The 13013-nt window shown below is 42.5% G+C and overlaps 1 protein-coding gene across 1 annotated transcript in view; it reads right to left on the reverse strand.

Annotated features, from left to right (window-relative positions):
* Positions 1 to 531: 531 nt before the first annotated feature.
* LOC136440127 (urotensin-2 receptor-like) overlaps positions 532 to 13013 on the reverse strand; it is a 30584-nt gene continuing 18102 nt past the window's right edge. The window contains exons 3-5 of the mRNA XM_066435968.1: positions 4895 to 5110; positions 4091 to 4227; positions 532 to 3342 (exon numbers count right to left, since the gene is read on the reverse strand). Of these exons, the coding sequence (XP_066292065.1) occupies positions 3018 to 3342; positions 4091 to 4227; positions 4895 to 5110 (678 nt within the window). The 3' untranslated portion in view covers positions 532 to 3017. The remainder of the gene's footprint in view (positions 3343 to 4090; positions 4228 to 4894; positions 5111 to 13013) is intronic.

Raw genomic sequence — 13013 nt, forward strand, 5'->3', positions numbered from 1 at the left:
TCTTCAAGTGATGGACCAAACTTTTGTGTGGTGGAAAATGATATTACCGTTCATAGTGATTTTGGATACGCTTTGTGATGACATACTTTGCCTGCAAATAATCAATAAACTGTGGTAACTCCAAATAATCATGAAAAAAGTTTTAAAGCTTGTACATTAGTTTTATGTCTGACCAGAGTAGTCTGGCTCAAGTTTCATAGATAGCGAAACGATGAATGACTTAGGCCTACATCAATTTTATGAGGACGCACGGTTAATCTGCTCGTTTTTAAACATAATCTCATAGCTATAGCTGCATGAAATCATATCTTATGGTCCCAGCGTAACACCTGGTTCTCCTTTAGCTCACACCGTTACACTGTTGAATCACCAGTCTCAAAGTCCTTCTACACCAACAGCTTCTTTCCACAGACTGCCAAACTATGGAACTGATTCCCTGCCGTATACAACCTGCAAGCCTTTAAAACTAATATTCACCGCTAGCGTTATCTCCCAGCATAATCGTCTCCATCTTCCATAAACTTATACTTCAATGCCTAGAAGTATTCAACTGTAGCCTTGCATTGAACAAACGCTTTAAATAATGGAATAAAACTCTGGCACCACAGAAACTTTAAGGTTTTAGATTGTCCTGCAGAAGGAACGCAGTCAGAACTGTACGTGAGTAAACCGAATTTTCACCAAGACGGCTTAAGAATAAATTGCTCCTCCGATGACTAAGATTATGTGGCAATGACGGTTAAGATTGCGCCTGTCTTCCTGCCGGGTCTCTGCATTCGTCAGGCCTCCGGAATGAATTCTTAACGACAGAAAGTTCCCCTCAGAATGAGTCTAACCGATCAAGTCATGGTTTTCATGTTCAAGCAAGGAGCGCCGCAAGCCCTATTTGACGTGAGGGCAATGTCTCCAGCGGGAATGATGTTCGGTACAGAATTAATCGTACAAGCCTTTCTGTCCACGTTAAGAAAATATTGCCTCGTGTTAATTCGGGGTTACTGGCGATAAGAGTCTGTTTCCCTGTGATATACGGAGATTAGTTCATACAACGTACGTAACTGAGGTATTTCTGACGTGGATTAATGGTGTTATCTCGGTAGTTTCGGTTCCAATAACAACCATGAAGGCGGATGAATATGTAGTTTAGTTTGAAGGTGGGCGACCTGAATGCTAAATTGTCACATGTTCTTTCTTTTTCATGTTTGAAGCATTCTCAACTTAAAATCATGTTGTTTCGGCACATGAGTCATCCTGACTTACGTATTGTATCTTGCGTGTGCATGGTGGTCGGGCACATGTTCTTCGTTTTCATTTTTGGAACATTCTCATCATCAACTTAAAATCATGTTGATGTGGCACATGAGTCATCCTTACTTACGTATCGTATTTTGCGTGTGCATGATGTTGGGGTACGCTTGAAAATGTTCCTGTCTCCTGAGAATTGTAGACATATCAAAAATCCTTTTCCCATACCAAAATTAGGGGATTTTTTTAACTATTGATTCATGAAATACCTTTAGAATTTTGTATGCTTGCTTGCTAGTTCATATTTTTGTCGTCTTTGTAGTCATCACCTAGTCTTGAGAAATAGATGGGCAAATTCTTTTGTTCTTTATTAAAACCATTATAATCGTACAATAAATCAACAAGCGATGGAATTTCCTCTTAAACAATCAACTGCCGATGATTATTTATGATGGTTTTTCATCTTCTTCTCTTCACAAAGAAATAATTTCCACCTTACATGTTTGACGGATTTCTTCGTGTTGTTCCGATGTTTTGGATTACCAAAGAGATAACCATTCGTCATGTAGACTTTCTCATTATCAAGAAGGAATCTGCTCTTTTATCTTTCAAGATTTAAGTCGCAGTGACATTTTTAAGGGTGTCTGGGGAAAAGATAGGAATTTTGGCATCAAAATAGAAAATCAATTTAAAGTAAAGGTAACAAATCGTTAAATCAAAGTTGGCAACTCTGGGTAAAATGGGTACAGTAGTTTGAGCCTTTTGTACTTTTAAGAATACCTTGATTATTGATAGCATAAATGACTCGATTGTCTTGTATAAGATTGATACAAGAAAAGAATGGAACCCAAGATCCAGCTTTGGCCGACTTTTCTAATAACTTTTCTTCTTTTTTTTTCGAATGGAAATCTTTACATGTTATTGTGAAGACTTTTTTAAAGCAATGCTTGCAGCCCTAGTTACTCTCTCGGCAACCGTGGTTACTGAACTTGCAATTCTAATCACTTGTCTTGCATCTCATGTTACTTCTTCGGCAACTCTTGCTACTTTTCTGCCCACCCATGTTCCTTTTCTCTCAAGCATAGTTTCTTTCGTGGGAACCCTAGTCACTTTTGTGGCAACCTTAGTTACTTTCCATACAATGTCAGTCTATTTCCTGTTAACCCTAGATACTTTTCTGGCATCCCAGTTTACTTTCCCGGCAATTCAGTTTCCATTCAACTAAGTTTCGAGGCAATCATAGTTCCTTTCCTTACAACGCTACTCCTCTATTTCCTGTGAAACATAGTCACGTTTCTGGCAACCATTTTAATTTTTTTGGGAACCCTAGTCGTTTTCCCGGCAACTTTCGTTACTTTCTTATACAATGCTAGTCTAGTTCCTGTCAAACTTGGTAACTTTTCTGGTAACCCATTTAATAACTCGTTTAGTTTCCAGGCATTCCTATTCACTTCCCTTACAAATGACAAATTTCATGTGAACCCTCGTTAGCTTTCTGACAACCCAATTCAGTTCCCTGGCAACCCTAGTAACTTTCCTGGCAACTTCAGTTACTTTCCTGACAATGCTAGCTTATTTCCTGTTATTTCTCGCTACCCAACTTAATTTCCAGGCAATCCTAGTTACTTTACTGTTAGTTGGGTCATCAGGTTCGAATGTTAATGGCATCGTTAGTTGCTTTCATTAAAATGATAGCCTATTTCCTGGAACTCTAGCTACTATTCTGACAACCCAATCTAGTTTCCAGGCAGCTGGTTATTTTTCCTTCGAGTCCATTAGGCTCTGATGTTCATGGCGTCGTTCTCCTCTGAACTTGACCGCTCGCGGATGGTGTAGAAAGACCGCCGCACGTGAGGCGTCCCGAACATCGGCGAGGGATTGTGGGTCGTCACGTGACTCCTGTCCGTCACGTGACTCCTGCGCATGGAGTTCAGCTCGATGGAGCTGTGTGTCGTCATGGTGCGGTGCACGACGGGATGCCTGGGCGTGCCCTTCATCGTCAGGATGCCCTTCAGGATGGCCTTGTACTTGTCGCTTAGCAACGTGTAGAGGAAGGGGTTGGCGCATGCGTTGATGTAGCTGAGGTTCTGCAGGACGAACCTGAAAGAATGAATGAACGAACGAACAAATGTTTTTTTGCGTAAAATCTCGAAGTTTTACTTACAGTTGAACGTGTTCAAAATCATATCATTTGAAAACATTCAATGCCAATTATGTTTACCATAACGAAATGGAAACATATCGATTTTGTCCCGTTTACACTTCTTCTGTTGCATGATCCAAACAAGTATGGTCAACGACCTGGACCAGACGGCTACTGGTAACATAGCAGACAATCTGGGGTATTCTATTACATGATGCAAAAGCAGTGGATTGCTCATTCCTTGACACATACCTGGGGCTGATCAGTCGAAAGTTTGGGTAAGTCCAATTTTTGTATTGGCATCTTGCAATTCAACTTTGATTCAGAAAGACTTCTTCCAGCACAGCCACAGATGACTTTCATGTGAATATTCAATCAATGTTGTTATTATGCGAAATATTAGTTCATTAATTATGTCTTTTTAACCCCTGTATATGATTTGGTGTCCCTGTCAACCAGTTGTCCATTCTGTTCACCTGTATATCATATTTAATTATACATGTGTTTTTCAACCTTCTGTAAAATACTTGTTGATTTTGGTATTCTGCACCTCTGTCATCTCAATGTATGTGTTATTTAGCATATTGGTGTATAATGCGCAAGACACAAAATCTTCATTCGTTCCATTTCGTTCCATTTCGTTCCATTTTGTTCCTTTTCGCTCCATTTCGTTCCATTCCAAACTTTCTGTACACCGTAACTCACCTGAGGTAGTAGAGCGCCTCGTAGCTGATGCTGCTGCCGATGACCTCGTGACCGTGGAACATCAGCATCTGCAGGATCCAGAACGGCAGATAGCACAGCCAGAACACCACCAGGATCAGCGACACCATCTTAGCAACCTGTAGAACGGTACAGAACGGTAAGGAACACGTTACAGAACGGCAGATAGCACAGCCAGAACACCACCAGGATAAGCGACACCATCTTAGCAACCTGTAGAACGGTACAGAACGGTAAGGAACACGTTACAGAACGGCAGATAGCACAGCCAGAACACCACCAGGATAAGCGACACCATCTTAGCAACCTGTAGAACGGTGCAGAATACCTGTAAACGGTGCAGAATACAGAATACATGCAGAATGGTAAGGAACACGTTATAGAATGGCAGGTAGCACAGCCAGAACACCACCAGGATCAGCGACACCATCTTAGCAACCTGTAGAACGGTACAGAACGGTAAGGAACACGTTACAGAACGGCAGATAGCACAGCCAGAACACCAGCGGGATCAGCGACGCCATCTTAGCAACATGTAGAACGGAATAGAACGGTAAGGAGCACGTTACAGAACGGCCGATAGCACAGCAAAAACACCATCAGAATCAGGGCCACCATCTTAGCCCCCTGTAAAACGGTACCGAATACATGTAAACGGTACAAAATACAGAACAAAGGCAGAACGATATGGATCATGTTATAGAATGACAGGTAGCACATCCAGGTTTCCATAGAACGGTAAGTACAATAGTTTCGCTGTAAATCTGCTCCTTTGCTTTTTTTTACCTTTTTCCTCGACTCGGTTGCTCGTGACGTCACTTCTCCGATGGGACGGCCGGCCGGCAGCCAGTACTTACAGAGCATGCGCAGGTAGAAGGCGCAGAGCACGACCCCGGGGATGACGAAGGCGACGATGAAGAGGGTGGTGAAGTAGATCTTTGTGTCCTGGTCACTCCAGACGGCGAAACAGCCGGACTCCTGAACTACGCCGTCCTCTCCGCACTGCAGAACACAGCATGTCAGGTGTTAACGCGGAGTCTCGCGAGAAATAAACTACGAGATCTTATCCAACATAGCGGCGATTTGAGGGCAGACATCACCATTCAGTTGCCCAGTGACTGACTGATTTTTTTTTTATATTAAGGATTATGTTGCCAACTTAAAATCCTTACTTTCCGTCATCACCACACTGCAAAATACAATGCATACCAGGTATTGAGTATAACACTATTTGTACACAACCAAGCGTCTTCTATCAATCAATCTTTATTCTGAAATCAACATTGCAGGTATGTCTGACGACACACCTGAATAACATTAGCTTTCTTACAGAAGTATGTTAAAAACATTTCAGTAGACCAGATTTTGTTTTTAAATCACAATATTCATATCTATGCGCTTATATACATCAAAAAGGTTACTTTGAACGATCGAGGACAGACGAATATAGCCTTAAATTAGGTTATCTATTCCACCTACGTTTCGGTGACCGTTTGTCACCTTCCTTCACTTTGTAAGGCAGCTAAAGGTGTCGCTGAACTAGACACACTAGGCACATGTGTGTGTACGATGAACAACTAAATCAGTCCCAACCTTAAAGGCTGTACCTTTCAAATTCACAGCCGAACAGCTTTATGTGCAGCTAAACCGAAAAGAAAAAAAATAGCTACAGTTACGCCGGTGATGACAAAAGTAAAACTGAAATTAAAACTAGACCAATCACAGGCGCCGTAAAAGCCGTGTGCCCAGCTGGCCGCCTAGGGCAGAAGCCATTTGTCGGGATTAGTTTTATGGCGCTGCGGACACAAATTTGTCTCTCGCTCTCGAGGAAACTATAACAACAGTCCGCTAATCCGTCTGGAGGTTTCAACATAGCCGTAACTGTTGAATCCTTCAGATAGCTATCGTTTCAGAAACACGGGACATCACCTTTTACCCGTCATGGCTGGTTACGGTAATGCTCTATAATTGACTTACAGCATTGCCGGGGGGAGAAGTTATGGCTTGACTTTTTTGGGAGACTATACAATCAGTCAACTAATCCGTCTCAGGGTTAACACATACCCATAAATGGAGACTCCTTCACTACACCTTCCGACTTTAACAACCACTGTTAGTTCAGCACCGAGGGCATTGCCCTGACTGTGTCATTGGTGGCTACAGTTTGGTTTTACAATGCACTTCTAAAAATTGCCATAGGGAGAATTCATGGCTTGATGCCTGAGGAACAGTTCTCTAATCCGTTTCAAAGTTTCAACATACCCGTAAGTGGAGATTCCTTCAGATCTGTATGTCTTCAGAACCCAGAGAATCAACCTTTCTCGGTCCTGGCACGTTACAGTTAGGCTTGGTTTATAGCATTGCCATAGAGAGACGTTCTGTAGGAAACTGCAACATCATTATGCTTATCCGTCTGAAGGAATAAACATACCCGTAACTGGCGAGACCTTCAAACTTGAACAACCACGGTTAGTTCAGAGCCCAGAACGTTACCCTGCCATATCCTGTTACAGTGACAGGGTTTATAATCGATTATTGTATTCCCATTTGGAGAATTTGATGCTTGACGTTGACTCCTGCGGAAACTACAACACCATTACGCTAATCCGTCTAACGATTTAAACATACTCGTGAAAAATTCTGACTTTTAACACACCTATCTCTTCAGAACCATGTCATCACCCTGTCTCTGTCGTAGCTTGTTAGATTTGGGCTTCACGATTGACTTGTAGATATGTCATTGGGCGACTTCATGGCTTTACTTATGGGGAAACTGCAACATCATCACGCTAATCCGTCTTGAGGTCTAAACATAGCCGTAGTTAGCGACGACTCCTTCCCCACACCTTCTGACTTTAAAAACACCTGTGAGTTCAGAACCCAGGGCATCATGGCTTGGCTTGTCATGTCACATGCATGGTTACAGTTAGGCTTTGTAATTGGCCTATACGACAGCCACTGGGAGAAATTACGGCTTGGCTCTTTGAAAAACTAAAACATCAGTCCGCCAATCCCCTCCAAAGTCAAGTCTCAAACATACCTATAATCAGTGACGACTCCTTCCTCAGCTCTTCTGCATTTAACCACAACTGTAAGTTCAGCACCCAGGTCATCACCGTGCTATGGCTTGTTGAAGTAAGGCTTTAGACACTACTGTTAGTTCAGAACCACACCATCCTGACTGTGTTATTGATGGTTACAGTTAGGTTTTAAAGAATTGTCATTGGGAAAATTTATGGCTTGACTCTTTGTGAAACTACGTCAATGGTGTTTCCTTCATTAGACCTCCTAACTTTAACAACAGCTCTTGTTCAGAGGCAAGGACACTACCGTGTCTATTTTATTGATGGGTACAGTTCGGTTTTATAATAGTATTGGCATTGGGAAAATGTATGGCCTGACTCTTAGAAAACTAGTGGAAACTTTAGCATGAGCGGTGCTTCCTTCATCAGACTATTCATCAACTACTGTTGTTCAGCACCAAGAACATCCCCAGCCAGTACCAAGGCTGTGTATAGTGCACAGGCTTGATGATGGACTTGTAGAATTGGGGCAATCTATGGTTGAGCCCTTGAGTTGTCTTTGGGGGGAAATTCCTCTAGAGAGCTTAAGCTATTGAATTAGAGACACGGTGAAATGAGTCGGCCGCGTAATGCGTCTGCGGGGCTTGCACATAAAGATAGGAGAAGACGGAAAAGGTGCACTAGAAAGATCGTAGGTGATCATAGCAGAGATTGTTAGAATTGCAATATGACAGGAGATTAGACTGAACCGAAGGGATCCTAATTTCACCGATAAAACAGTGGACTTATGGAAGCAGCCAGTATTCACGACGAGCAAGTGCATTCCAGTGAAAATCTATTAGTTCGTTCTGAAGACATGAACATCTTTAGGGGGGTAAGCCTACTGAAACAATGTTGCGAATCCTGTGATATTGCCAAGAATGCCTCTAACCACTGCACAATCTGGGCTATGGTAAAACAAGCGGCATGAACTACAATCCATTGTCCAGCCCCTTGCGAGACGTGGAAGAGACAGGATAAGGGTTTACGTAAGCCTTTGGTTTCTAAAACAGTGCTGTGATATTGTCACGTACGTCTCTGACCACTGCACGTTTCGGGATACGGTAAGACATATCACAACCCAGGTAGTGTTACCCAACATACTCTAGTTGCTAACAATGAGCTTTGTTTTGTGGTGAACTGATGGAAATGATGGAAATGAAAACTTTTGTGACTATGTATTTTCTGTAATATATTCTGCCCTTTATAATACAACGCATTGAAGATGAATCAATAGAAACCAATTATCCGCCTGTAGCGGACTACGGCAACGCGATCGAATATCAAAATCATAACAAGACTTTAATAAAAGCGCCCACGCCTCGCCGGCTTCCTCTGTTAGAGAAGATTCAGTAGCGTCTTATTTATCGGTGGGTCATTTATAATTCAGCTCGCAGTAAAGGCCCAATCTCTGATACCGAACTGCGATCTGATTAAAGATGCAAGAATGTCAACCTATCCACGCGGCTACGTGAGGGGAATCTATGTGATAATCCGAGTAACTCTCCCGGAAAGCTTTACACAATAGATGCGGGTGCGATGTAGGACATGGAATAAAAAGTACACGCCCCAGCTCGCATTCGTCTGAAGTCTCTCAACACATCCACATTGAATCTCCGGGCCATACCGTCTCGCTGGACAAAGTCAGAATACTGGACACTGAACAGGACTACTTTATGAGAGGTATAAAGGAGGCCATATACATCAGGGCACTCCAGCCGTCACTGAACAGAGACAGTGGGCGTTATAAACTTCCTGGCACGTTTGACCAATTGCTGACGTCACGTATCCGCAATGACACGTGTCAATAAAGTCACGTGTCCGTAACTCTCGCGAGTTTACGTTCGGCAGTGATTGGTCATTATTGATCCTGAAGAAGGCGACAGTGGTCGTCGAAAATTCGATCCGTGAATACCTTAGTGCTGGAAGAAAGTTTAGCATTGTATTATGATTACTACCAACACAGATGAGCTTTCATTATAAAAAGTACACTGTCTACTCGCCAACACGCATGATCAAGTACAACTTAGAAGCATGTTTTCCTTTGTCCGTATGTTATCTAGTTTTGCTTTATGGTGATTTTGAAAGGTTTAGTCGATTCCCGGTATTTTTTTCCCAAACCATTAGATTTCACAAACAGCTCTAATTGTGCTTGCTGTGTACAGTTGTTTAAGTCATGTCAATTGAAATTGCGAATTAAATGCTAGACGTAAAAAAAGCCGGGTTCCTGTAACTGATATAAACGCTTGTTAGGCGAGGGATGCTTAAGTGGTGTGTGGTTTTCGCAATTATTTACGTTGTGCTTGTCTCCGAATGTAAGCATCAAAGTACTCTCCACGACTGCTTCAGTTGCTACACTGAAATTTAAGCAAAGCAAATCGTTGAAAATGGATTCAGCGTTTGTGCTTGTTAGAAAAAAAATCAGATCACACAATTTACCAAGTCCATCCTGCTCTAGTGTTTGCCCCAAAATAGGATCTCCAAAGATGTCTTTGAAACACCATCAGCATTTCCGACCGGCGGCGGCGAGTTGTCTGGGGGTGCTTTTTCTAAGAGTCACCCGCCGACTCATCCTCAACTCAACTTTGACGTCTTCAATTGAATTTGACGCAAACGTAAGAAACTTTCCTCATTTCTATCTACTCTGATCTTGTGGGAGTTATTTTAATTGTAGCAAACAAACCACAACTGACAAACGCAGCGTCAGCGTTCTTGACCGATGACGCCACAGACTTGCTACTGATCAAGTAGAATTAGCTCTTAAATGTCTTTATCAAGCTGGATGACTTCACCATTATCCTGAAAGCCAGCGATACACGGCAGCAGACTGCAAAGAACGTCGTTATAACCATTTTAAAGTCATTCTAAATACAGTAACAAACCAAAACTGACAAATACATCGTCAGCATTTGATTCTTGAATGATGACGCCAAAAAGTGCCCATTGATGTCTTCACGTAACAATATGACTTCACAATTAGGGCTTAGCCTGAAATGCAGTGATTCACGGCGGTAAGGAACGTCTTTATAGCCATTTCATAGCCATTTTAACTACACAGAAAGAAACCATGCACAGCTGACAAATACAACTTCAGCATTCCCCGCAACAATTCCACTGGTGGGGCAGAATTAGCTCTTAAATGTCTGTATTTGATTAGACGGTTTCTTCATTATCATGAAAGCCCGCGATTCACAGTGGCAGGCTTTACAACCGTAACATTTGATAAACGTCTTTATAGCCATTTCATAGCCATCCTAACTACAGCAAACAAACCGAAACAGACAAATTCTTGACTGATGACGCCACAAAATTCCCATTGATTGAGTAGAATTAGCTCTTGTCTGTATCTAGCCAGATGACTTCAGCATCAGCCTGAAAGGCAGCGATTCACCGCGGTAGACTGTTAAGAAACGTCTTTATAGCCAATCATAGCCTTTCTTAATACAGAAACAAACCACAATTGATACATTCTTCGCCACAAAGTTGCTACTGATGGAGTGCAATTAGCTTTAAATGTCTGTATCTAACTAGATGACTTCACCATCAGCCTGAAAGACAGCGATTCACCGCGGTAGACTACAAAGAACGTCTTTATAGCCATTTCATAGTCTTTCTAAATACAGAAACAAACCACAACTGACAAATGCAGCGTCAGATTTTTTGGCTGATGACGCCACAAAGTACCCATTGTTAAGTAGAATTTCTTAGTTTAACAAGATGACTCCACCATCAGACTAAAAGGCAGCGATTCACAGCGGTAGGCTGCAAGGAACGTCTTTATAGCCATTTTAACAATAGAAACAAACCACAACTGACAAATGCAGCGTCAGCATTCTTGACCGATGATGCCACAAAGTTGCCACTGATCAAGTAGAATTAGCTCTTAGTGTCTGGATTTAGCTAGATGGCTTTATCATCAGCCTGAAAGACAGCGATTCGCAGCGGTAGACTGTTAAGGAATGTCTTTATAGCCTTTCTAACTCCAGAAACAAACCAAAACTGACAAATGCAGCGTCAGCATTCCTGACCGGTGACGCCACAAAGTGCCAATTGATCGAGTAGAATTAGCTTTAAATGTCTGTATATAACTACATGACTTCATCATGCTCAAAGGCAGCTACTAACGGCGTCAGACTTCACGGCACGTTCTGAGATTGCCTCGTGTCTTTGGTGAGCATCCCATGAGGTAACAGCCCAATCACTCAGACGGTGGGAGGATAGATAGTAATTACCCTGTGCTGCACATCGATGTATAACGAAGAGAAAACGTACTACAATTGCCGTTCGTCTACACTTGTACTAGTTTTAACAGGGTGAACACTAAATGTTTAAAATGCGTTAAGGTATATGGAAGATAAACAGGATATATTTTTCCCAGTTTTTTCAAGTGTTTCTCAATGGACCGTTCCAATACCATATCGAACATATAGACGTGTTAAAAATTACTTCTATATTCATGAGCATTCCTACTTTCAATCGATATCGGGTGAACAAACCTATTGGGCAAACCCAAAATAGCACAAAGGGAGCAATTGACAGGATTAGCGTGGCATCAATCCAGCTACCTCCATGTTGTATGGATAATCCACCTTCACCTTTACCTAGTCCCATCGTCGTATGTTAACTGATGGAGGAAATAGATGATACAAGCATCCAATATGTGGATGATATGGACAAGGTTACAAACAATTCGTCAAAAATTGATAAGATGGAGGTTTAGCTTTATTACCCTTTTAAAACAAGCCAGACATTTTAGACCATCCACCGTCGATGAGCCCTAACATCATTTCCAGAACAACGTTCCATTAAGAAGACGCTGAGACAAATGTATGGTGGGCCTATGGGACATGCCATCTGCCTTGTAAGAAAACGTCCTCTGCAGTACTTCAAAGTTAATGTTGCGTTTCATTTTTTTGGGCTGCAATCTCTCTCTTTTGGGACCATTTGTGCAATGGGTGCTGTCACGCATGTGCGAATATCAAGTCAGTATGGTTTCCACATTGACATTTCTTGGCTTAGATAAAGTTTGCGGTCGAAGGAGTTGCTTTTGTAGGCTCGATAAACAGGCTGCACAACGGTGTGTCAAATTGAAAGCAGCTTCTTCCCCGCAGACTGTACCCAAGCCAAGAAAATGCCAATGCGAAAGTCATACTTTAAGTACGCACAAGTGTTAACCTCCGCCCCAAACGACATTTCCGTACCATTTCCCATGCGACTGCTTTTCGAGAAAAGCCAGCAAGAGAACACCACCCCATGGCCATTAAGAAGACACTAAGACAAATGCAAGGTAGAAAATGCCATCTGTCCTATAAGATTCTCTACTCAGAAGTAGCAGTGGTTCAGAGTAATGTTGCAGTCCCTCTCTTTTGGGAACATTTATGGCTTAAGGGGGCTGCCACACTTGTGAGCTTATTTTTTAGCCTCCTTTGCAGGCTTCCCGGGCGGCGCCGGCGTTTATTTTTGGGGGGAGCGCTGATTAACCGCGGTTACGGGCCCCAAGCAGATACGGCCCCCCAAGTAGATGCGGTCCGGATAATTTGAAAATCACGAATCAGCGCTCTCCCAAAAAATGAACGCCAGCACCGCCCGGGCAGTCTGCAAAGGAGGCTACATTTTTTTCACGCATTCTACGATTCACACCCCCGCATGACGGCGTGGTGCAGGCTAGCTACGCAAGGTCTGATTACTCTTGTGCCTTATTGGTGTAGACGTTGCGCGCTGAATATCAACGATCGCTTCCCAATTGCATTTAAAGCACGCTGCGCTTTTCTGGGATAAGACGTTACATCCCCCTGGGTAGACGTAATATATGAAAGCAGAATTGATGTATAATACTGGGCACC

Source organism: Branchiostoma lanceolatum, chromosome 8 (assembly GCF_035083965.1).
Source record: "Branchiostoma lanceolatum isolate klBraLanc5 chromosome 8, klBraLanc5.hap2, whole genome shotgun sequence".
In the NCBI taxonomy this organism is placed as follows: Eukaryota; Metazoa; Chordata; class Leptocardii; order Amphioxiformes; family Branchiostomatidae; genus Branchiostoma; species Branchiostoma lanceolatum.